This window comes from Pseudophryne corroboree, chromosome 11 (assembly GCF_028390025.1).
Source record: "Pseudophryne corroboree isolate aPseCor3 chromosome 11, aPseCor3.hap2, whole genome shotgun sequence".
Taxonomy (NCBI): domain Eukaryota; kingdom Metazoa; phylum Chordata; class Amphibia; order Anura; family Myobatrachidae; genus Pseudophryne; species Pseudophryne corroboree.
The window spans coordinates 336646229-336671956 of NC_086454.1; the positions used below are offsets into that span (position 1 = coordinate 336646229).

General features: G+C 46.9%; 1 protein-coding gene across 2 annotated transcripts in view; it reads right to left on the bottom strand.

Annotated features, from left to right (window-relative positions):
* Positions 1-25728, bottom strand: part of LOC134969699 (myb-like protein X) — a 235040-nt gene that overhangs the window by 31811 nt on the left and 177501 nt on the right. For both annotated transcript variants that reach the window (XM_063945819.1, XM_063945820.1), the window contains one exon: positions 9768-9924. In XM_063945819.1, coding sequence (XP_063801889.1) covers positions 9768-9924 — 157 coding nt within the window. The remainder of the gene's footprint in view (positions 1-9767; positions 9925-25728) is intronic.

A 25728-nucleotide genomic window follows, 5' to 3' on the forward strand; every position in this document is an offset into this window, starting at 1 on the left:
GAAATCTACCCGTGGGAGACCTGGAGGAGATCAGACTAACGGGGCCCCGTTTTTTCTGTATACCATCTATTTCTCTTTCAGCCTTCCTGGGTATAAATACCATTGTTTTTAATTGATGTCTTGTTTCATATTAAAAAAGTCTTTTTATACTCCAATATCTTCTCCGATATTTTTTTGGAGAAAAAGTGCGTGGCTGTAGATAAGGAGTGGATAAGAAAGACCTACCTTATACGTATGTGATACACCAACTAATTGTGAGTGCCATACGTAGGGGGCAACCCCGATACCTCTTCTTCACTTGGTGACGGAGTACCTTCCGCAGGGATTTTTGTTTCATATGCATATCATTCCTGTATCTGTGTAAGTGTTTGGGAAGGGGGAATCTCCCCGTTAAATTGAAATTACCCTATGGGATTTTGTGCAAAACGATATTTCAGCACTGGTTCATAAGATCATATGCTTGGTAATATATATTTGTGTAAGTTCACTGGAAAGGGGGATCTCCCCGATATATTACACACTTCCCTTTGGGGACTAACAACCAAAAAAAAAAAGGGATTATGGAAATTATCTGGAAGTAATACACGAGGATCTCGTTGTATTATTTGTTTTTTCTTGTATGTATGAGGATATCCTGTGAGAAATCGAAAAGAAAGAATTCCCAGACGCATCTCATTTAAGAAATTAAGGGAAGTGTATATTCATTTGTGAGCGCCTGAGCGCAATATTTTGTCTTGTTTTTTTGGGGCATATTGTTTGGTTCTGGGACTGTTTGTGATTCCATATTCAAAATATTTCTTAGGCTGCTTCATAGTAGCGCACAGAGGCACCTCAATACTATTGTTTTAGGCAATATAAGCAGTGCGTCTATCAGTAGTGTCAGACAGTATAAGCAGTGCACCTATCAGTAGTGTCAGACAGTATAAGCAGTGCACCTATCAGTAGTGTCAGACAGTATAAGCAGTGCACCTATCAGTAGTGTCAGACAGTATAAGTAGCGCATCTATCAGTAGTGTAAGACATTATAAGCAACGCACCTATCAGTAGTGTCAGACAGTATAAGCAACGCATCTATCAGTAGTGTCAGACAGTATAAGTAGCGCGTCTATCAGTAGTGTCAGATAGTATAAGCAACGTACCTATCAGTAGTGTCACATAGTATAAGTAGAGCGTCTATCAGTAGTGTCAGACAGTATAAGGTACTATCAGTAGTGTCACATAGTATAAGTAGAGCGTCTATCAGTAGTGTCAGACAGTATAAGGTACTATCAGTAGTGTCACATAGTATAAGTAGAGCGTCTATCAGTAGTGTCAGACAGTATAAGCAGCGCGTCTATCAGTAGTGTCAGACAGTATAAGCAGCACACCTATCAGTAGTGTCAGACAGTATAAGCAGCGCACCTGTCAGTAGTGTCAGACAGTATAAGTAGCGCGTCTATCAGTAGTGTAAGACATTATAAGCAACGCACCTATCAGTAGTGTCAGACAGTATAAGCAACGCATTTATCAGTAGTATCAGACAGTATAAGCAACGCACCTATCAGTAGTGTCAGACAGTATAAGCAACGCACCTATCAGTAGTGTCAGACAATATAAGGAGCTTGTCTATCAGTAGTGTCAGACAGTATAAGCAGTGGCGCGCTATCAGTAGTGTCAGACAGTAGAAGCAACGCACCTATCAGTAGTGTCAGACAATATAAGCAGTGCGTCTATCAGTAGTGTCAGACAGCATAAGCAGTGCACCTCTAGGTAGTGTTAGACAGTATAAGCAGTGCACCTATCAGTAGTGTTAGAGAGTATAAGAGGTGCACCTATGAGACAGTATAAGCAGCACACCTGTCAGCAGTGCCAAACAGTCTAAGCAGCACACCTATCAGCAGTGTCAGACAGTATAAGCAACGCACCTATCAGTAGTGTCAGACAGTATAAGCGGCGCGCCTATCAGTAGTGTCAGACAGTATAAGCAGTGTACCTATCAGTAGTGTCAGACAGTATAAGCAGCGCGTCTATCAGTAGTGTCAGACAGTATAAGCAGTGCGTCTATCAGCAGTGGCGTAAGTTTGTCCCAGTTGCCCGGAGGCGAGAAAAATATTGGTGCCCCTATATATATATTTCCTTTATAGGGGCAAATAGCTTCATCAGTAAGGTGTCTGCTTCCAGTGTATCTATAATAAAGAGGGTGTGATTTGTAAGGTGTAGTGACTAGTGGGGAAGTCGACTACGGAAGAGATACCGGCTGCTGTCATTTAACTTAATTGATTAATGTCGCTGAACACATGTAACAGGAGGAGAGGTGCCCCCCTTCAAAGCAAGAGCCCGACGGCAGCTGACTCCGTTGCCTCCCAGAGTTCTGCCTCTGTCTATCAGTAGTGTCAAACAGTATAAGCAGCGCACCTGTCAGTAGTGTCAGACAGTATAAGTAGCGCGTCTATCAGTAGTGTAAGACATTATAAGCAACGCACCTATCAGTAGTGTCAGACAGTATAAGCAACGCATTTATCAGTAGTATCAGACAGTATAAGCAACGCACCTATCAGTAGTGTCAGACAGTATAAGCAACACACCTATCAGTAGTGTCAGACAATATAAGGAGCTTCTCTATCAGTAGTGTCAGACAGTATAAGCAGTGGCGCGCTATCAGTAGTGTCAGACAGTAGAAGCAACGCACCTATCAGTAGTGTCAGACAGTATAAGTAGCGCGTCTATCAGTAGTGTAAGACATTATAAGCAACGCACCTATCAGTAGTGTCAGACAGTATAAGCAACGCATTTATCAGTAGTGTCAGACAGTATAAGCAGCGCGTCTATCAGTAGCGTCAGACAGTATAAGCAACGCACCTATCGGTAGTGTCAGACAGTATAAGCAACGCACCTATCAGTAGAGTCAGACAGTATAAGCAGTGCACGTATCAGACAGTAAAAGCAGCACAGCTATCAGCAGTGTCAGACGGCGTAAGTGGTGCACCTATCAGTAGTTTTAGACAGTATAAGCAGTGCACCTATGAGACAGTATAAACAGCACACCTGTCAGCAGTGTCAAACAGTCAAGCAGCACACCTATCAGTAGTGTCAGACAGTATAAGCAGTGCACCTATCAGCAGTGTCACACAGTATAAGCAGTGCACCTATCACTAGTGTTAGACAGTATAAACAGTGCACTTATCAGCAGTGACAGATGGCGTAAGTGGTGCACCTACCAGTGGTGTTAGACAGTATAAGTGGTGCACCTACCAGTGGTGTCAGACAGTATTAGCAGTGCACCTATCAGCGAAGTCAGAAGGTATAAGCGGTACACCTATAAGTAGTGTCAGATTGGATAAGTGATGCACCTATCAGCAGTGTCTGACAGTATAAGTGGTGCACTTATCAGTGGGGTCAGACTGTATAAGCGGTGCACCTATTAGTGGTGTCAGAAAGTATAATGTGGTGCACCTATCAGTGGTATCAGATGGTATAAATAGTGCAACTATCAGCGATATCAGACGGTATACATGGCGCATCTATCAGCGGTGTCAGACAGCATAAGTGATGCACCTATCAGCGGTGTCAGGCAGTATAAGCTGAGCACCTATCAGTAGAGTCAGACAGTATAAGCGGTGCACCTATCAGTAGTGTCATACGGGATAAGCAGTGTACCTATCAGTAGTGTCAGACAGTATAAGCAGCACACTTATCAAAAGTGTCAGACAGAAAAAGTGGCGCACCTATCAGCAGTTTCAGATAGTATAAGTGATGCACCTATCAGCAGTGTCAGGCAGTATAAGTGATGCACCTATCAGCGGTGTCAGGCAGTATAAGTGATGCACCTATCAGTAGAGTCAGACAGTATAAGCGGTGCACCTATAAGTAGTGTCATACGGGATAAGCGGTGCACCTATCAGTAGTGTCATATGGGATAAGCGGTGCACCTATCAGTAGTGTCATACAGTATAAGCAGCACACTTATCAAAAGTGTCAGACAGAAAAAGTGGCGCACCTATCAGCAGTATCAGATAGTATAAGTGATGCACCTATCAGCGGTGTCAGGCAGTATAAGTGATGCACCTATCAGCGGTGTCAGGCAGTATAAGCTGAGCACCTATCAGTAGAGTCAGACAGTATAAGCGGTGCACCTATAAGTAGTGTCATACGGGATAAGCGGTGCACCTATCAGTAGTGTCATATGGGATAAGCGGTGCACCTGTCAGTAGTGTCATACAGTATAAGCAGCACACTTATCAAAAATGTCAGACAGAAAAAGTGGCGCACCTATCAGCAGTATCAGATAGTATAAGTGATGCACCTATCAGCGGTGTCAGGCAGTATAAGTGATGCACCTATCAGCGGTGTCAGACGGTATAAGCAGCATACTTTTCAGTAGGTATACAGGAAGAAACATAAGTATATAGGTAGATATAAAGGTGGCAACAGGTAGGTATACAGGAATATATACAGGGTTTATACAGATAGATATACAGGAAGGTATATAGGAAAGGGAAAAAGGAAGATACAGAGATGGGTATAAAGGTAGGTATACAGGAAAAAATACAGGTGGGTATACAGGTAGGTATATAGGAAGGTACACAGGTGGGTATGCAGGTGTGCATACAGTAGGTATACAGCAGTGATGTGGGGTGAGGCAGAGCATTTGTTATCATACTAACGTATACACCACAGCTTTGACTATATAAAGTATATTAAAAAAAAAACCAAAGAATATATTCTAAATACTGTAATCATTATTGTAGTCAAACCTCTGGTGGAGAAAAAAGTCTATGACATGTGAGACACTGCCCCCCCTCCCCCCCGCCTACCTTCAGCGCACGCCTCTAATCAACCCTCACCACATTTCCAGCAGTATGTACTGCCGCCCCTGTGTATAATGCCCACATGTATATACTGCTGCACCTGTGTATAGTGCCCACATGTATATACTGCTGCACCTGTGTATAATGCCCACATGTATATACTGCTGCATCTGTGTATACTGCTGCACCTGTGTATAATGCCCACATGTATATACTGCTGCACATGTGTATAATGCCCACATGTATATAAAGCTGCACCTGTATACAATGCCCACATGTATATACTGCTGCACCTGTGTATAATGCCCACATGTTTATACTGCTGCACCTGTGTATAATGCCCATATGTATATACTGCTGCAACTGTGTCTAATGTCCACATGTAAATACCGCTGCACCTGTGTATAATGCCCACATGTATATACTGCTGCACCTGTGTATAATGCCCACATGTATATACTGCTGCACCTGTGTATAACGCCCACATGTATATACTGCTGCACCTGTGTATAACGCCCACATGTATATACTGCTGCACCTGTGTATAACACCCACATGTGTATATACTGCTGCCCCTGTGAATAATGCCCACATGTATATACCGCTGCACCTGTGTATAATGCCCACATATATATACCGCTGCACCTGTGTATAATGCCCACATGTATATACCGCTGCACCTGTGTATAAGACCCACATGTATATACCACTGCACCTGTGTATAATGCCCACATGTATATACTGCTGCATCTGTGTATAATGCTCACATGTATATACTGATGCGCTTGTGTATAATGCCCACATGTATATACTGCTGCACATGTGTATAATGCCCACATGTATATACTGCTGAATGTGTATAATGCCCACATGTATATACTGCTGCACCTGTGTATAATGCCCACATGTATATACCGCTGCACCTGTGTATAATGCCCACATGTATCTACTGCTGCACTTGTGTATAATGCCCACATGTATATATTGTTGCACCTGTGTATAATGCCTGCATGTATATACTACTGCACCTGTGTATAATGCCCACATGTACATACTGCTGCACCTGTGTATAATGCCCACAGATATATACACCGCTGCACCTGTGTATAATGCCCACATGTATATAATGCTCACATGAATATACAGCTGCACCTGTGTATAATGCCAACATGTATATACCGCTGCACCTGTGTATAATGTCCACATGTATATATCGCTGCACCTGTGTATAATGCCCACATGTATATACTGCTGCACCTGTGTATAATGCCCACATGTATATACTGCTGCACATGTGTATAATGCCCACATGTATATACTTCTGCACCTGTGTATAATGCCCACATGAATATACCACTTCACCTGTGTATAATGCCCATATGTATATACTGCTACACCTGTGTATAATGCTCACATGTATATACTGCTGCACCTGTGTATAATGCCCACATGTATATACCGCTGCATCTGTGTTTACTGCTGCACCTGTGTATAATGCCCACATGTATATACTGCTGCACCTGTGTATAATACCCACATGTATATAACGCTGCACCTGTATACAATGCCCATATGTATATACTGCTGCACATGTGTATAATGCCCACATGTATATACTGCTGAATGTGTATAATGCCCACATGTATATACTGCTGCACCTGTGTATAATGCCCACATGTATATACCGCTGCACCTGTGTATAACGCCCACATGTATATACTGCTGCACCTGTGTATAACACCCACATGTGTATATACTACTGCCCCTGTGAATAATGCCCACATGTATATACCGCTGCACCTGTGTATAATGCCCACATATATATACCGCTGCACCTGTGTATAATGCCCACATGTATATACCGCTGCACCTGTGTATAAGACCCACATGTATATACCACTGCACCTGTGTATAATGCCCACATGTATATACTGCTGCATCTGTGTATAATGCTCACATGTATATACTGATGCGCTTGTGTATAATGCCCACATGTATATACTGCTGCACATGTGTATAATGCCCACATGTATATACTGCTGAATGTGTATAATGCCCACATGTATATACTGCTGCACCTGTGTATAATGCCCACATGTATATACCGCTGCACCTGTGTATAATGCCCACATGTATCTACTGCTGCACTTGTGTATAATGCCCACATGTATATATTGTTGCACCTGTGTATAATGCCTGCATGTATATACTACTGCACCTGTGTATAATGCCCACATGTACATACTGCTGCACCTGTGTATAATGCCCACAGATATATACACCGCTGCACCTGTGTATAATGCCCACATGTATATAATGCTCACATGAATATACAGCTGCACCTGTGTATAATGCCAACATGTATATACCGCTGCACCTGTGTATAATGTCCACATGTATATATCGCTGCACCTGTGTATAATGCCCACATGTATATACTGCTGCACCTGTGTATAATGCCCACATGTATATACTGCTGCACATGTGTATAATGCCCACATGTATATACTTCTGCACCTGTGTATAATGCCCACATGAATATACCACTTCACCTGTGTATAATGCCCATATGTATATACTGCTGCACCTGTGTATAATGCTCACATGTATATACTGCTGCACCTGTGTATAATGCCCACATGTATATACCGCTGCATCTGTGTTTACTGCTGCACCTGTGTATAATGCCCACATGTATATACTGCTGCACCTGTGTATAATACCCACATGTATATAACGCTGCACCTGTATACAATGCCCATATGTATATACTGCTGCACATGTGTATAATGCCCACATGTATATACTGCTGAATGTGTATAATGCCCACATGTATATACTGCTGCACCTGTGTATAATGCCCACATGTATATACCGCTGCACCTGTGTATAATGCCCACATTTATATACCGCTGCACCTGTGTATAATGTCCACATGTATATACCGCTGCACATGTGTATAATGCCCACATGTATATACTGCTGAATGTGTATAATGCCCACATGTATATACTGCTGCACCTGTGTATAATGCCCACATGTATATACTGCTGCACCTGTGTATAATGCCCACATGTATATACTGCTGCACCTGTGTATAATGTCCACATGTATATACCGCTGCACCTGTGTATAATGCCCACATGTATATACTGCTGCACCTGTGTATAATACCCACATGTATATAATGCTGCACCTGTATACAATGCCCATATGTATATACTGCTGCATCTGTGTATAATGCTCACATGTATATACTGCTGCGCTTGTGTATAATGCCCACATGTATATACTGCTGCACATGTGTATAATGCCGACATGTATATACTGCTGAATGTGTATAATACCCACATGTATATACTGCTGCACCTGTGTATAATACCCACATGTATATACCGCTGCACCTGTGTATAATGCCCACATGTATATACAGCTGCACCTGTGTATAATGCCCACATGTATATACAGCTGCACCTGTGTATAAGACCCACGTGTATATACCGCTGCATCTGTGTATAATGCTCACATGTATATACTGCCGCGCTTGTGTATAATGCCCACATGTATATACTGCTGCACATGTGTATAATGCCCACATGTATATACTGCTGAATGTGTATAATGCCCACATGTATATACTGCTGCACCTGTGTATAATGCCCACATGTATATACTGCTGCACCTGTGTATAATGCCCACATGTATCTACTGTTGCACTTGTATATAATGTCCACATGTATATATTGCTGCATCTGTGTATAATGCCTGCATGTATATACTACTGCACCTGTGTATAATGCCCACATGTACATACTGCTGCACCTGTGTATAATGCCCACATGTATATAATGCTCACATGAATATACAGCTGCACCTGTGTATAATGCCCACATATATATACCGCTGCACCTGTGCATAATGTCCACATGTATATACCGCTGCACCTGTGTATAATGCCAACATGTATATACTGCTGGACCTGTGTATAATGCCCACATGTATATACTGCTGCACCTGTGTATAATGCCCACATGTATATACTTCTGCACCTGTGTATAATGCCCACATGTATATACCACTTCACCTGTGTATAATGCCCACATGTATATACCGCTTCACCTATGTATAATGCCCACATGTATATACTGCTGCACCTGTGTATAATGCCCACATGTATATACTGCTGCACCTGTGTATAATGCCCACATGTATATACTGCTGCACCTGTGTATAATGCCCACATGTATATATCGCTGCACCTGTGTATAATGCCCACATGTATATACCGTTGTCCCTGTGTATAATGCCCACATGTATATACCGCTGTCCCTGTGTATAATGTGCACATGAACCTTGGGCTCATATATTGTGTGTAACTCTGGTTCGAGCCAGTGCCTCCTGAGCCATGTACCTCACCGCACGTCGCTGGTATACAGGTAAATATACAGGTGGGTATACATACAGGTAGATTTACAGGTGGGTATAGAGGTAGATATACAGGTGGGTATACAGGTAAATATACAGATATAGAAGTAGATATAAAGGTAGGTATACAGGCTGAGCTAGGGATGGCCATTGGTGTGTTCACCATCCATGGTGAAACTGTGAGTGGTCATTGATGCAATGGGAGACCAACTATGCTATGGGAGAGAGACCATCGAAGGACTTACCCACCGATGGTCATCCTTGTTATTTCAGTGTCTGACCTGCGGGCCAATAATAGCCGTGAGGCGGGACTTCACGGGACTGCAGCATCTCTAGGAATCCTACATCTTATCTTATGTAGGAGTAACATCACTCTCCTCAGCCACACATACAGTGGCTGAAGCCTGCCCCCCTTACCAGGGCAATCTCACCAATAGCATTCCAAGGAGAAGATCTGTTTTTCATTTTTCTCCAATCAATATGAAGTTCTGATTGGTGAATATACAGTGTTTTAGAAAGTAGGAATAGAAGCAGAAAACAGAAGTCATCCCTCACCCTTTCCGTTCTTCGTGTCCTTCTAGGTTGAGGAAGGAGGATGGAATAGTCAGACATGTCCCATCCTCATCTGTGGTGGCTTCCATGAGTGCTTCTGCTTCCAGGTGAGTCTCCATCTCCTCAGTCACTAGGCTTTTATCTTCTAGCTCCTCCAGTGCTGCAATGAGACATAAGAGAGATGTAGTGGCCAAGCTGCTAGGATACAGAAGCTGCTGGGGCAGGAGAGCTGCTGGAATTGCGAAGATGCTGAGTTAGAGAAGCTGCTGGGAAACAGAAGCTGCTGGGGCAGGAGAGCTTCTGGGTTAGCGAAGATGCTGAGTTAAAGAAACTGCTGGGATACAGAAGCTGCTGGCATGGAGAAGATGCTGGGATAGGGGAGTTGCTGGGATGGGGAAGTTGCTGGGATGGGGTAGTTGCTGGGATGGGAAAGTTGCTGGGATAGGGGAGTTGCTGGGATAGGGGAGTTGCTGGGGTAGGGGAGTTGCTGGGGTAGGGGAGTTGCTGGGGTAGGGGAGTTGCTGAGATATGGTAGTTGCTGGAATATGGAAGTTGCTGGGATGGGGAAGTTGCTGGGATGGGGAAGTTGCTGGGATGGGGAAGTTGCTAGGATAGGGGAGTTGCTGGGATAGGGGAGTTGCTGGGATAGGAAATTTGCTGGGATGGGGAAGTTGCTGGGATAGGGGAGTTGCTGGAATGGGGAAGTTGCTGGGGTAGGGGGAGTTGCTGGGATAAGGGAGTTGCTGGGGTAGGGAAGTTGCTGGAATGGGGAAGCTGCTCGGATGGGGAAGCTGCTAAAATAGGGGAGTTGCTGGGATGGAAAAGCGGATATGTAGAGAAGTTGCTGGGATAGGGGAGTTGCTGGGATGGGAAAGCTGCTGGGATGGGGAAGCTGCTAAAATAGGGGAGTTGCTGGGATGGGAAAGCTGATGCTGTAGGGAAGTTGCTGGGATAGGGAAGTTGCTGGGATAGGTGAGTTTCTGGGATGGGGAAGCTGCTGGGATATGGGAATTGCTAGAATGGGGAAGCTGCTAAGATGCTGGGATAGGGGAGTTACTGAGATAGGGGTGTTGCTGTGATAGGGGAGTTGCTGGGATGGGGAAGTTGCTGAGATGGGGAAGCTGATGGGATAGGGGAAGTTGCTGGGATAGGGGAAGCTGCTGGGATAGGGTAGTTGCTGGGATGGGGAAGCTGCTGGGATGGGGAACTTGCTGAGATGGAGAAGCTGCTTGGATAGTGAAGTTGCTGGGATGGAGAAGTTGATGGGATAGGGGAGTTGCTGGGGTGGGGAAGTTGATAAGATGCTGGGATAGGGGAGTTGCTGGTATGGGGGAGTTGCTGGGATAGGAAAGTTGCTGGGAAGGGGAACGTTGCTGGGATGGGGAAGTTGCTGGGATAGGGGAGTTGCTGGGATAGGGGAAGTTGCTGGGATAGGGGAGTTGCTTTGGTAGGGGAGTTGTTAGGGTAGGGAAGTTGCTGCAATGGGGAAGCTGCTATGTAGGGAAGTTGCTGGGATAGTGGAGTTGCTAGGATGGAGAAGTTGCTCAGACAGGGAAGCTGCTGGGATATGGGAGTTGCTGGGATGGGGAAGCTGCTAAAATAGGGGAGTTGCTGGGATGGGAAAGCTGCTGATGTAGGGAAGTTGCTGGGATGGGGAAGCTGCTGGGATATAGGAGTTGCTGGGATGGGGAAGCTGCTAAGATGCTGGGATGGGGGAGTTGCTGGGATAGGGGAGTTGCTGGGACAGGAAAGTTGCTGGGATGGGGAAATTGCTGGGATGGGGAAGTTGCTGGGTTGGGGAAGTTGCTGGGATAGGGGAGTTGCTGGGATGGGGGAAGTTGCTGGGATAGGGAAGTTGCTGGGATGGGGAAGTTGCTGAGATGGGGATGTTGCTGGGATGGGGAAGCTGATGGGATAGGGGACTTGCTGGGATGGGTAAGTTGCTGGGATAGGGGAAGTTGCTGGGATAGGGGAAGCTGCTGGGATAGGGTAGCTGCTGGGATAGGGTAGTTGCTGGAACGGGGAAGTGGCTGGGATGGGGAAGCTGATGGGATAGGGTACTTGCTGGGATGGGAAGTTGCTGGGATGGGGAAGCTGATGGGATAGGGGAAGTTGCTGGGATAGGGGAAGTTGCTGGGATAGGGGAAGCTGCTGGGATAGGGTAGTTGCTGGGATGGGGAACTTGCTGGGATAGGGAACTTGCTGAGATGGAAAAGCTGCTGGGATAGGAAAGTGGTGGGATGCGGAAGTTGCTGGGATAGGGGAGTTGCTGGGATAGGGGCGTTTACTGGGATGGGGAACTTGCTGGGATTGGGGAAACTGCTGGGATGGGGAAATTGCTGGGATTGGGGAAACTGCTGGGATGGAAAGTTGCTGGGATTGGGGAAGCTGCTGAGATGGGGAGGTTGCTGGGATAGGGAAGCTGCTGGGATGTGGAAGTTGTTGGGATGGGGAAGTTGCTAGGATAGGGGAGTTGCTGGGATAGGGGAGTTGCTGGGATTGGGGAAGCTTCTGGGATGGAGAAGTCGCTGGGATGGGGAAGTTGCTGGGATGGGGTAGTTGCTGGGATAGGAGAGTTGCTGGGATGGGGAAGCTTCTTGGATGGGGAAGCTGCCTGGATGGGGGAGTTGCTGGGATGGGGAAGCTGCTTGGATGGAGGAGTTGCTAGGATATGAGAGCCCATCCCCACAATTACCTTGTAGCATACATACAGCCACAAATGAGAAACTGTTATCAGTGACATATTTAATTCAATGAGCTATAAGGGCTGGAAAACTGCACATTCATGGGGTTATTCGCAATTTAGTTTGGGGTTGCTGATCATTTCTGTCCACTTTGAGATTGTGAAAGTCAACGGTTAGCCAAGGCATCAGTAGAAAGCATTTTACAGCCCCCGGATAAGAAAACGAGTGAATGGATGAGACGGATGGCGGTCTTATAACCTATCCTGAGACTGTGTAAGTGGCATATCAGGGGGAATGGATGACACAGATGGCGGTCCTATATCCCATCCTGAGACTGTGTAAGCGGCATATCAGGGGGAGAATGGATGAGACAGATGGCGGTCCTATATCCCATCCTGAGACTGTGTAAGCGGCATATCAGGGGAGAATGGATGAGATAGATGGTGGTCCTATATCCCGTCCTGAGACTGTGTAAGCGGCTTATCAGGGGGAGAATGGATGAGACAGATGGCGGTCCTATATCCCATCCTGAGACTGTGTAAGTGGCATATCAGGGGAGAATGGATGAGATAGATGGTGGTCCTATATCCCGTCCTGAGACTGTGTAAGCGGCTTATCAGGGGGAGAATGGATGAGACGGATGGCGGTCTTATAACCTATCCTGAGACTGTGTAAGTGGCATATCAGGGGAGAATAGATGAGATAGATGGCAGTCCTATAGCCCATCCTGAGACTGTGTAAGCAGCATATCAGGGGGAGAATGGATGAGATAGATGGTGGTCCTATAGCCCATCCTGAGACTGTGTAAGCGGCATATGAGGGGAGAATGGATGAGATAGATGGCAGTCTTATAGCCCATACTGAGACTGTGTAAGCGGAATATCAGGGGGAGAATGGATGAGATAGATGGCGGTCCTATAGCCCATACTGAGACTGTGTAAGCGGAATATCAGGAGGAGAATGGATGAGATAGATGGCGGTCCTATAGCCCATCCTGAGACTGTGTAAGCAGCATATCAGGGGAGAATGGATGAGATAGATGGTGGTCCTATAGCCCATCCTGAGACTGTGTAAGTGGCATATCAGGGGGAGAATGGATGAAATAGATGGCGGTCCTATAGCCCATCCTGAGACTATGTAAGCGGCATATCAGGGGAGAGTGGATGAGATAGATGGTGGTCCTATAGCCCATCCTGAGACTGTGTAAGCAGCATATCAGGGAGAGAATGGATGAGATAGATGGCGGTCCTATAGCCCATCCTGAGACTGTGTAACTGGCATATCAGGGGAGAATGGATGAGATAGATGGCGGTCCTATAGCCCATCCTGAGACTGTGTAAGTGGCATATCAGGGGAGAATGGATGAGATAGATGGCGGTCCTATAGCCCATCCTGAGACTGTGTAAGCGGCATATCAGGGGGAAAATGGATGAGATAGATGGTGGTCCTACAGCCCATCCTGAGACTGTGTAAGCGGCATATCAGGGGGAAAATGGATGAGATAGATGGTGGTCCTATAGCCCATCCTGAGACTGTGTAAGCGGCATATCAGGGGGAAAATGGATGAGATAGATGGTGGTCCTATAGCCCATCCTGAGACTGTGTAAGTGGCATATCAGGGGGAGAATGGATGAGATAGATGGCGGTCCTATAGCCCATCCTGAGACTGTGTAAGCGGCATATCAGGGGAGAGTGGATGAGATAGATGGTGGTCCTATAGCCCATCCTGAGACTGTGTAAGCGGCATATCAGGGGGAAAATGGATGAGATAGATGGTGGTCCTATAGCCCATCCTGAGACTGTGTAAGCGGCATATCAGGGGGAGAATGGATGAGATAGATGGCGGTCCTATAGCCCATCCTGAGACTGTGTAAGCGGCATATCAGGGGAGAATGGATGAGATAGAGGCGGTCCTATAGCCCATCCTGAGACTGTGTAAGCAGCATATCAGGGGGAGAATGGATGAGATAGATGGTGGTCCTATAGCCCATCCTGAGACTGTGTAAGCGGCATATGAGGGGAGAATGGATGAGATAGATGGCAGTCTTATAGCCCATACTGAGACTGTGTAAGCGGAATATCAGGGGGAGAATGGATGAGATAGATGGCGGTCCTATAGCCCATACTGAGACTGTGTAAGCGGAATATCAGGGGGAGAATGGATGAGATAGATGGCGGTCCTATAGCCCATCCTGAGACTGTGTAAGCAGCATATCAGGGGAGAATGGATGAGATAGATAGCGGTCCTATAGCCCATCCTGAGACTGTGTAAGCGGCATATCAGGGGGAAAATGGATGAGATAGATGGTGGTCCTATAGCCCATCCTGAGACTGTGTAAGTGGCATATCAGGGGGAGAATGGATGAGATAGATGGCGGTCCTATAGCCCATCCTGAGACTGTGTAAGCGGCATATCAGGGGAGAGTGGATGAGATAGATGGTGGTCCTATAGCCCATCCTGAGACTGTGTAAGCGGCATATCAGGGGGAAAATGGATGAGATAGATGGCGGTCCTATAGCCCATCCTGAGACTGTGTAAGCGGCATATCAGGGGGAGAATGGATGAGATAGATGGCGATCCTATAGCCCATCCTGAGACTGTGTAAGCGGGTATCAGGGGGAGAATGGATGAGATAGATGGCGGTCCTATAGCCCATCCTGAGACTGTGTATGTGGCATATCAGGGGAGAATGGATGAGATAGATGGCAGTCCTATAGCCCATACTGAGACTGTGTAAGCGGAATATCAGGGGGAGAATGGATGAGATAGATGGCGGTCCTATAGCCCATCCTGAGACTGTGTAAGCAGCATATCAGGGGGAAAATGGATGAGATAGATGGTGGTCCTATAGCCCATCCTGAGACTGTGTAAGCGGCATATCAGGGGGAAAATGGATGAGATAGATGGTGGTCCTATAGCCCATCCTGAGACTGTGTAAGCGGCATATCAGGGGGAAAATGGATGAGATAGATGGTGGTCCTATAGCCCATCCTGAGACTGTGTAAGCGGCATATCAGGGGGAAAATGGATGAGATAGATGGCGGTCCTATAGCCCTTCCTGAGACTGTGTAAGCGGCATATCAGGGGGAAAATGGATGAGATAGATGGTGGTCCTATAGCCCATCCTGAGACTGTGTAAGCGGGTATCAGGGGGAGAATGGATGAGATAGATGGTGGTCCTATAGCCCTTCCTGAGACTGTGTAAGCGGCATATCAGGGGAGAATGGATGAGATAGATGGCGGTCCTATAGCCCATCCTGAGACTGTGTAAGCGGCATATCAGGGGGAAAATGGATGAGATAGATGGCGGTCCTATAGCCCATCCTGAGACTGTGTAAGCGGCATATCAGGGGGAAAATGGATGAGATAGATGGTGGTCCTATAGCCCATCCTGAGACTGTGTAAGCGGCATATCAGGGGAGAGTGGATGAGATAGATGGCGGTCCTATAGCCCATCCTGAGACTGTGTAAGGGGCATATCAGGGGGAGAATGGATGAGATAGATGGTGGTCCTATAGCCCATCCTGAGACTGTGTAAGCGGCATATCAGGGGGAGAATGGATGAGATAGATGGCGGTCCTATAGCCCATCCTGAGACTGTGTAAGCGGGTATCAGGGGGAGAATGGATGAGATAGATGGCGGTCCTATAGCCCATCCTGAGACTGTGTAAGCAGCATATCAGGGGGAAAATGAATGAGATAGATGGCGGTCCTATACACCACACTGAGAATGTGTAAGCGGCATATCAGGGGGAAAATGGATGAGATAGATGGTGGTCCTATAGCCCATCCTGAGACTGTGTAAGCGGCATATCAGGGGGAAAATGGATGAGATAGATGGCGGTCCTATAGCCCTTCCTGAGACTGTGTAAGCGGCATATCAGGGGGAAAATGGATGAGATAGATGGTGGTCCTATAGCCCATCCTGAGACTGTGTAAGCGGGTATCAGGGGGAGAATGGATGAGATAGATGGTGGTCCTATAGCCCTTCCTGAGACTGTGTAAGCGGCATATCAGGGGAGAATGGATGAGATAGATGGCGGTCCTATAGCCCATCCTGAGACTGTGTAAGCGGCATATCAGGGGGAAAATGGATGAGATAGATGGCGGTCCTATAGCCCATCCTGAGACTGTGTAAGCGGCATATCAGGGGGAAAATGGATGAGATAGATGGTGGTCCTATAGCCCATCCTGAGACTGTGTAAGCGGCATATCAGGGGAGAGTGGATGAGATAGATGGCGGTCCTATAGCCCATCCTGAGACTGTGTAAGCGGCATATCAGGGGGAGAATGGATGAGATAGATGGTGGTCCTATAGCCCATCCTGAGACTGTGTAAGCGGCATATCAGGGGGAGAATGGATGAAATAGATGGCGGTCCTATAGCCCATCCTGAGACTGTGTAAGCGGGTATCAGGGGGAGAATGGATGAGATAGATGGCGGTCCTATAGCCCATCCTGAGACTGTGCAAGCAGCATATCAGGGGGAAAATGAATGAGATAGATGGCGGTCCTATACACCACACTGAGAATGTGTAAGCGGCATATCAGGGGGATAATGGATGAGATAGATGGCGGTCCTATAGCCCACACTGAGACTGTGTAAGCGGCATATCAGGGGAGAATGGATGAGATAGATGGCGGTCCTATAGCCCACACTGAGACTGTGTAAGCGGCATATGAGGGGAGAATGGATGAGATAGATGGCGGTCCTATAGCCCATCCTCAGATTGTGTAAGCGGCATATCAGGGGGAGAATGGATGAGATAGATGGTGGTCCTATAGCCCATCCTGAGACTGTGTAAGCGTTATATTAGGGGGAGAATTGATGAGATAGATGGTGATCCTATAGCCCATCCTGAGACTGTGTAAGCGGCATATCAGGGGGAGAATGGATGAGATAGATGGCGGTCCTATAGCCCATCCTGAGACTGTGTAAGTGGCATATCAGGGGAGAATGGATGAGATAGATGGTGGTCCTATAGCCCATCCTGAGACTGTGTAAGTGGCATATCAGGGGAGAATGGATGAGATAGATGGCGGTCCTATAGCCCATCCTGAGACTGTGTAAGTGGCATATCAGGGGAGAATGGATGAGATAGATGGTGGTCCTATAGCCCATCCTGAGACTGTGTAAGTGGCATATCAGGGGAGAATGGATGAGATAGATGGCGGTCCTATAGCCCATCCTGAGACTGTGTAAGTGGCATATCAGGGGAGAATGGATGAGATAGATGGCGGTCCTATAGCCCATCCTGAGACTGTGTAAGTGGCATATCAGGGGAGAATGGATGAGATAGATGGCGATCCTATAGCCCATCCTGAGACTGTGTAAGCGGGTATCAGGGGGAGAATGGATGAGATAGATGGCGGTCCTATAGCCTATACTGAGACTGTGTAAGCGGCATATCAGGGGAGAATCGATGAGATAGATGGCGATCCTATAGCCCATCCTGAGACTGTGTAAGCGGCATATCAGGGGGAGAATGGAGGAGATAGATGGCGGTCCTATAGCCCATCCTGAGACTGTGTAAGCGGCATATCAGGGGGAAAATGGACGAGATAGATGGCGGTCCTATAGCCCATCCTGAGACTGTGTAAGCGGCATATCAGGGGGAAAATGGACGAGATAGATGGCGGTCCTATAGCCCATCCTGAGACTGTGTAAGCGGCATATCAGGGGAGAATGGATGAGATAGATGGCGGTCCTATATCCCATCCTAAGACTGTGTAAGCGGCATATCAGGGGGAATGGATGAGATAGATGGCAGTCCTACAGCCCATCCAGAGACTGTGTAAGCGGGTGTCAGGGGGAGAATGGATGAGATAGATGGCGGTCCTATAGCCCATCCTGAGACTGTGTACGCGGCATATCAGGGGGAATGGATGAGATAGATGGCAGTCCTACAGCCCATCCAGAGACTGTGTAAGCGGGTGTCAGGGGGAGAATGGATGAGATAGATGGCGGTCCTATAGCCCATCCTGAGACTGTGTAAGTGGCATATCAGGGGGAGAATGGCTGAGATAGATGGCGGTCCGATAGCCCATCCTGAGACTGTGTAAGCGGCATATCGGGAGAATGGATGAGATAGATGGCGGTCCTATAGCCCATCCAGATACTGTGTAAGCGGGTATCAGGGGGAGAATGGGTGAGATAGATGGCGGTCCTATAGCCCTTCCTGAGACTGTGTAAGTGGCATATCAGGGGAGAATGGATGAAATAGATGGCAGTCCTATAGCCTATACTGAGACTGTGTAAGCGGCATATCAGGGGAGAATCGATGAGATAGATGGCGGTCCTATAGCCCATCCTGAGACTGTGTAAGCGGCATATCAGGGGGAGAATGGAGGAGATAGATGGCAGTCTTATAACCTATCCTGAGACTGTGTAAGCGGCATATCAGGGGAGAATGGATGAGATAGATGGCTGTCCTTTAGCCCATCCTGAGACTGTGTAAGCGGGTATCAGGGGGAGAATGGATGAGATAGATGGCGGTCCTATAGCCCATCCTGAGACTGTGTAAGTGGCATATCAGGGGAGAATGGATGAAATAGATGGCGGTCCTATAGCCTATACTGAGACTGTGTAAGCGGCATATCAGGGGAGAATCGATGAGATAGATGGCGGTCCTATAGCCCATCCTGAGACTGTGTAAACGGCATATCGGGAGAATGGATGAGATAAATGGCGGTCCTATATCCCATCCTGAGACTGTGTAAGCGGGTATCAGGAGGAGAATGGATGAGATAGATGGTGGTCCTATAGCCCATCCTGAGACTGTGTAAGCAGCATATCAGGGAGAGAATGGATGAGATAGATGGTGGTCCTATAGCCCATCCTGAGACTGTGTAAGCAGCATATCAGGGAGAGAATGGATGAGATAGATGGCGGTCCTATAGCCCATCCTGAGACTGTGTAACTGGCATATCAGGGGAGAATGGATGAGATAGATGGCGGTCCTATAGCCCATCCTGAGACTGTGTAAGTGGCATATCAGGGGAGAATGGATGAGATAGATGGCGGTCCTATAGCCCATCCTGAGACTGTGTAAGTGGCATATCAGGGGAGAATGGATGAGATAGATGGTGGTCCTATAGCCCATCCTGAGACTGTGTAAGTGGCATATCAGGGGAGAATGGATGAGATAGATGGCGGTCCTATAGCCCATCCTGAGACTGTGTAAGCGGGTATCAGGGGGAGAATGGATGAGATAGATGGCGGTCCTATAGCCTATACTGAGACTGTGTAAGCGGCATATCAGGGGAGAATCGATGAGATAGATGGCGATCCTATAGCCTATCCTGAGACTGTGTAAGCGGCATATCAGGGGGAAAATGGAGGAGATAGATGGCGGTCCTATAGCCCATCCTGAGACTGTGTAAGCGGCATATCAGGGGGAAAATGGACGAGATAGATGGCGGTCCTATAGCCCATCCTGAGACTGTGTAAGCGGCATATCAGGGGAGAATGGATGAGATAGATGGCGGTCCTATAGCCCATCCTGAGACTGTGTAAGCGGCATATCAGGGGAGAATGGATGAGATAGATGGCGGTCCTATATCCCATCCTAAGACTGTGTAAGTGGCATATCAGGGGGAATGGATGAGATAGATGGCAGTCCTACAGCCCATCCAGAGACTGTGTAAGCGGGTATCAGGGGGAGAATGGATGAGATAGATGGCGGTCCTATAGCCCATCCTGAGACTGTGTACGCGGCATATCAGGGGAGAATGGATGAGATAGATGGCAGTCCTATGGCCCATCCAGAGACTGTGTAAGCGGGTATCAGGGGGAGAATGGCTGAGATAGATGGCGGTCCTATAGCCCATCCTGAGACTGTGTAAGCGGCATATCGGGAGAATGGATGAGATAGATGGCGGTCCTATAGCCCATCCAGATACTGTGTAAGCGGGTATCAGGGGGAGAATGGGTGAGATAGATGGCGGTCCTATAGCCCTTCCTGAGACTGTGTAAGTGGCATATCAGGGGAGAATGGATGAAATAGATGGCAGTCCTATAGCCTATACTGAGACTGTGTAAGCGGCATATCAGGGGAGAATCGATGAGATAGATGGCGGTCCTATAGCCCATCCTGAGACTGTGTAAGGGGCATATCAGGGGGAGAATGGAGGAGATAGATGGCAGTCTTATAACCTATCCTGAGACTGTGTAAGCGGCATATCAGGGGAGAATGGATGAGATAGATGGCTGTCCTTTAGCCCATCCTGAGACTGTGTAAGCGGGTATCAGGGGGAGAATGGATGAGATAGATGGCGGTCCTATAGCCCATCCTGAGACTGTGTAAGTGGCATATCAGGGGAGAATGGATGAAATAGATGGCGGTCCTATAGCCTATACTGAGACTGTGTAAGCGGCATATCAGGGGAGAATCGATGAGATAGATGGCGGTCCTATAGCCCATCCTGAGACTGTGTAAACGGCATATCGGGAGAATGGATGAGATAAATGGCGGTCCTATAGCCCATCCTGAGACTGTGTAAGCGGGTATCAGGGGGAGAATGGATGAGATAGATGGTGGTCCTATAGCCCATCCTGAGACTGTGTAAGCGGCATATCAGGGGAGAATGGATGAGATAGATAGCGGTCCTATATCCCATCCTGAGACTGTGTAAGCGGCATATCAGGGGAGAATGGATGAGATAGATAGCGGTCCTATATCCCATCCTGAGACTGTGTAAGTGGCATATCAGGGGAGAATGGATGAAATAGATGGCGGTCCTATAGCCTATACTGAGACTGTGTAAGCGGCATATCAGGGGAGAATCGATGAGATAGATGGCGGTCCTATAGCCCATCCTGAGACTGTGTAAACGGCATATCGGGAGAATGGATGAGATAAATGGCGGTCCTATAGCCCATCCTGAGACTGTGTAAGCGGGTATCAGGGGGAGAATGGATGAGATAGATGGTGGTCCTATAGCCCATCCTGAGACTGTGTAAGCGGCATATCAGGGGAGAATGGATGAGATAGATAGCGGTCCTATATCCCATCCTGAGACTGTGTAAGCGGCATATCAGGGGAGAATGGATGAGATAGATAGCGGTCCTATAGCCCATCCTGAGACTGTGTAAGCGGCATATCAGGGGAGAATGGATGAGATAGATGGTGGTCCTATAGCCCATCCTGAGACTGTGTAAGCGGGTATCAGGGGGAGAATGGATGAGATAGATGGCGGTCCTATATCCCATCCTGAGACTGTGTAAGCGGCATATCAGGGGAGAATGGATGAGATAGATAGCGGTCCTATAGCCCATCCTGAGACTGTGTAAGCGGGTATCAGGGGGAGAATGGATGAGATAGATGGCGGTCCTATAGCCCATCCTGAGACTGTGTAAGCGGCATATCAGGGGAGAATGGATGAAATAGATGGCGGTCCTATAGCCCATCCTGAGACTGTGTAAGTGGCATATCAGGGGGAGAATGGATGAAATAGATGGCGGTCCTATAGCCCATCCTGAGACTGTGTAAGCGGCATATCAGGGGAGAATGGATGAGATAGATAGCGGTCCTATAGCCCATCCTGAGACTGTGTAAGCGGCATATCAGGGGGAGAATGGATGAGATAGATGGCGGTCCTATAGCCCATCCTGAGACTGTGTAAGCGGCATATCAGGGGGAAAATGGATGAGATAGATAGCGGTCCTATAGCCCATCCTGAGACTGTGTAAGCGGGTATCAGGGGGAGAATGGATGAGATAGATGGTGGTCCTATAGCCCATCCTGAGACTGTGTAAGCGGCATATCAGGGGAGAATGGATGAGATAGATGGCGATCCTATAGCCCATCCTGAGACTGTGTAAGCGGGTATCAGGGGGAGAATGGATGAGATAGATGGCGGTCCTATAGCCCATCCTGAGACTGTGTAAGCGGCATATCAGGGGGAAAATGGATGAGATAGATGGTGGTCCTATAGCCCATCCTGAGACTGTGTAAGCGGGTATCAGGGGGAGAATGGATGAGATAGATGGCGGTCCTATAGCCCATCCTGAGACTGTGTAAGCGGCATATCAGGGGAGAATGGATGAGATAGATGGCGGTCCTATAGCCCATCCTGAGACTGTGTAAGCGGGTATCAGGGGGAGAATGGATGAGATAGATGGCGGTCCTATAGCCCATCCTGAGACTGTGTAGGCAGCATATTAGGGGAGAATGGATGAGATAGATGATAACCGTACACAATGTCAAAACGCAGTAAAGAAGGCAAGTAAGGTGATAGCGTGCATAAAAAGGGGAATTGAGACAAGGGACTCGGATGTAATCATGCCGCTGTATAAGGCATTGGTACGTCCGCACCTGGAATATTGTGTTCAGTTTTGGGCACCATTGTATAAAAAGGACATCAGTGAACTCGAAAGTGTTCAAAGGCGAGCTACTAAATTGATTAAAGTCCTAGAAGGACTGGACTATAAAGAAAGACTTAACAAATAATTGATTTTCCTAATTGCGCAAGATGGTGATGCAGCTATGAGAAAAAGAAGGGATTCTTCACAACAATCCCAATGGTAGAAATACAATACAAAGAAAAAATTTTCTCAAATAAGCGCAGACACATACATAGCCTCTTAGTCTTTTATCCTGCTTCAGTAGAGGAAAGGCTGACACAACACTTAGGCTCCGATATGTTGGGAGATTCTCCAGCAGCAATTATCTCTTTAAAAATGCCAAAGCCGTTTTATAAGATGTCATCAGAGTGGAAATGATGTTGGATCTCAAAAAGAAAGAGATTTCATAGTGCAATAATGCAAAAACCAGTTAAAAAACCAAAATATTTAATTGCACTCACAATATGGAAAACAGATAACAGCATATAACCATATCATATGGTAGACGTGATCACTAAGCCTGGGAATTCTGCAGCTAGCATGGAAACCTCTAAGTGGAACAGATCCGGACTATTCCACAGAAGGATAACATTTGCAGCTCACCCGACCAGTAACACTTGTAACAGCTCACACCGCCTAAAGCTTTTCGGACATCCAGGTCCTTCCTCAGAGGCATAGTGAGCAATCAAAATGAACATCTATATATACCACATACAATTAACAAAACACATAACAGGTGCATTTCAAATTTGGGAAGGAACGCAAATCCTTCTGGGGATTTCCCAGGCTTAGTGATCACGTCTACCATATGAGGCTGCAGAATTCCCAGGCTTAGTGATCACGTCTACCATATGATATGGTTATATGCTGTTATCTGTTTTCCATATTGTGAGTGCAATTAAATATTTTGGTTTTTTAACTGGTTTTTGCATTATTGCACTATGAAATCTCTTTCTTTTTGAGATCCAACATCATTTCCACTCTGATGACATCTTATAAAACGGCTTTGGCATTTTTAAAGAGATAATTGCTGCTGGAGAATCTCCCAACATATCGGAGCCTAAGTGTTGTGTCAGCCTTTCCTCTACTGAAGCAGGATAAAAGACTAAGAGGCTATGTATGTGTCTGCGCTTATTTGAGAAAAAATTTTCTTTGTATTGTATAAAGAAATACTTACTAGGCTGAATATGTATACACTAGAAAAGAGGCGCCTAAGAGGAGATATTATTAATATCTTCAAATAGTAAAGGGACATCACAAAGAGTTATCAGAGGAATTATTTATTAAAAGAACACAGTTTAGTACACGTGGGCACTCGCTGCGGCTGGAGGAGAGAAAGTTCCGAACGCAACGGAGGAAAGGGTTCTTCACTGTTAGGGCAATCAGCATGTGGAATTCCCTGCCAGGGAAAGTGGTAATGGCGGACTCTGTAATTTGATTTAAAAAAGGAATGGATAAATTTCTGAATGAAAAAATAAGAATTTACTCACCGGTAATTCTATTTCTCGTAGTCCGTAGTGGATGCTGGGTACTCCGTAAGGACCATGGGGTATAGACGGGCTCCGCAGGAGACTGGGCACTCTTAAAAGAAAGATTAGGTACTATATCTGGTGTGCACTGGCTCCTCCCTCTATGCCCCTCCTCCAGACCTCAGTTAGGGAAACTGTGCCCGGAAGAGCTGACATTACTAGGAAAGGATTTGGAATCCAGGGTAAGACTCATACCAGCCACACCAATCACACCGTACAACTCGTGATAACTATACCCAGTTAACAGTATGAACAATAACTGAGCCTCTCTCAACAGATGGCTCATACAATAACCCTTTAGTTAAGCAATAACTATATACATGTATTGCAGAGAGTCCGCACTTGGGACGGGCTCCCAGCATCCACTACGGACTACGAGAAATAGAATTACCGGTGAGTAAATTCTTATTTTCTCTGACGTCCTAGTGGATGCTGGGTACTCCGTAAGGACCATGGGGATTATACCAAAGCTCCCAAACGGGCGGGAGAGTGCGGATGACTCTGCAGCACCAAATGAGCAAACTCAAGGTCCTCCTCAGCCAGGGTATCAAACTTGTAGAATTTTTCAAAAGTGTTTGAACCCGACCAAGTAGCAGCTCGGCAAAGTTGTAAAGCCGAGACCCCTCGGGCAGCCGCCCAAGAAGAGCCCCCTTCCTCGTGGAATGGGCTTTTACTAATTTAGGATGCTGAAGTCCAGCCGCAAAATGTGCAAGCTGAATCGTGCTACAGATCCAGCGAGCAATAGTCTGCTTTGAAGCAGGAGCACCCAGCTTGTTGGGTGCATGCAGGATAAATAGCGAGTCAGTTTTTCTGACTCTAGCCGTCCTGGAAACATAAAGTTTCAGGGCCCGGACTATGTCCAGCAACTTGGAATCCTCCAAGTCCCTAGTAGCCGCAGGCACCACAATAGGTTGGTTCAAATGAAACGATGATACCACCTTAGGGAGAAATTGGGGACGAGTCCTCCATTCTGCCCTTTCCATATGGAAGATCAGATATGGGCTTTTACATGACAAAGCCGCCAATTCCGACACACGCCTAGTCCAAGCTAAGGCCAAAAGCATGACCACTTTCCACGTGAGACATTTTAGCTCCACGGTCTTAAGTGGCTCAAACCAGTGGGATTTTAGGAATCCAACAAACGTTAAGATCCCAAGGTGCCACTGGAGGCACAAAAGGGGCTGAATATGCAGCACCCCTGTAACAACGTCCGAACTTCAGGCAGTGAAGCCAGTTCTTTTTGAGAGAAAAAGGGATAGGGCCGAAATCTTGGCCTTTATGGATCCTAATTTTAGGCCCATAGTCACTCCTGACTGTAGGAAGTGCAGGAATCGACCCCCCTGGAATTCCTCTGTAGGGCCTTCCCGGCCACACACCAAGCAACCTATTTTCGCCATATACAGTGA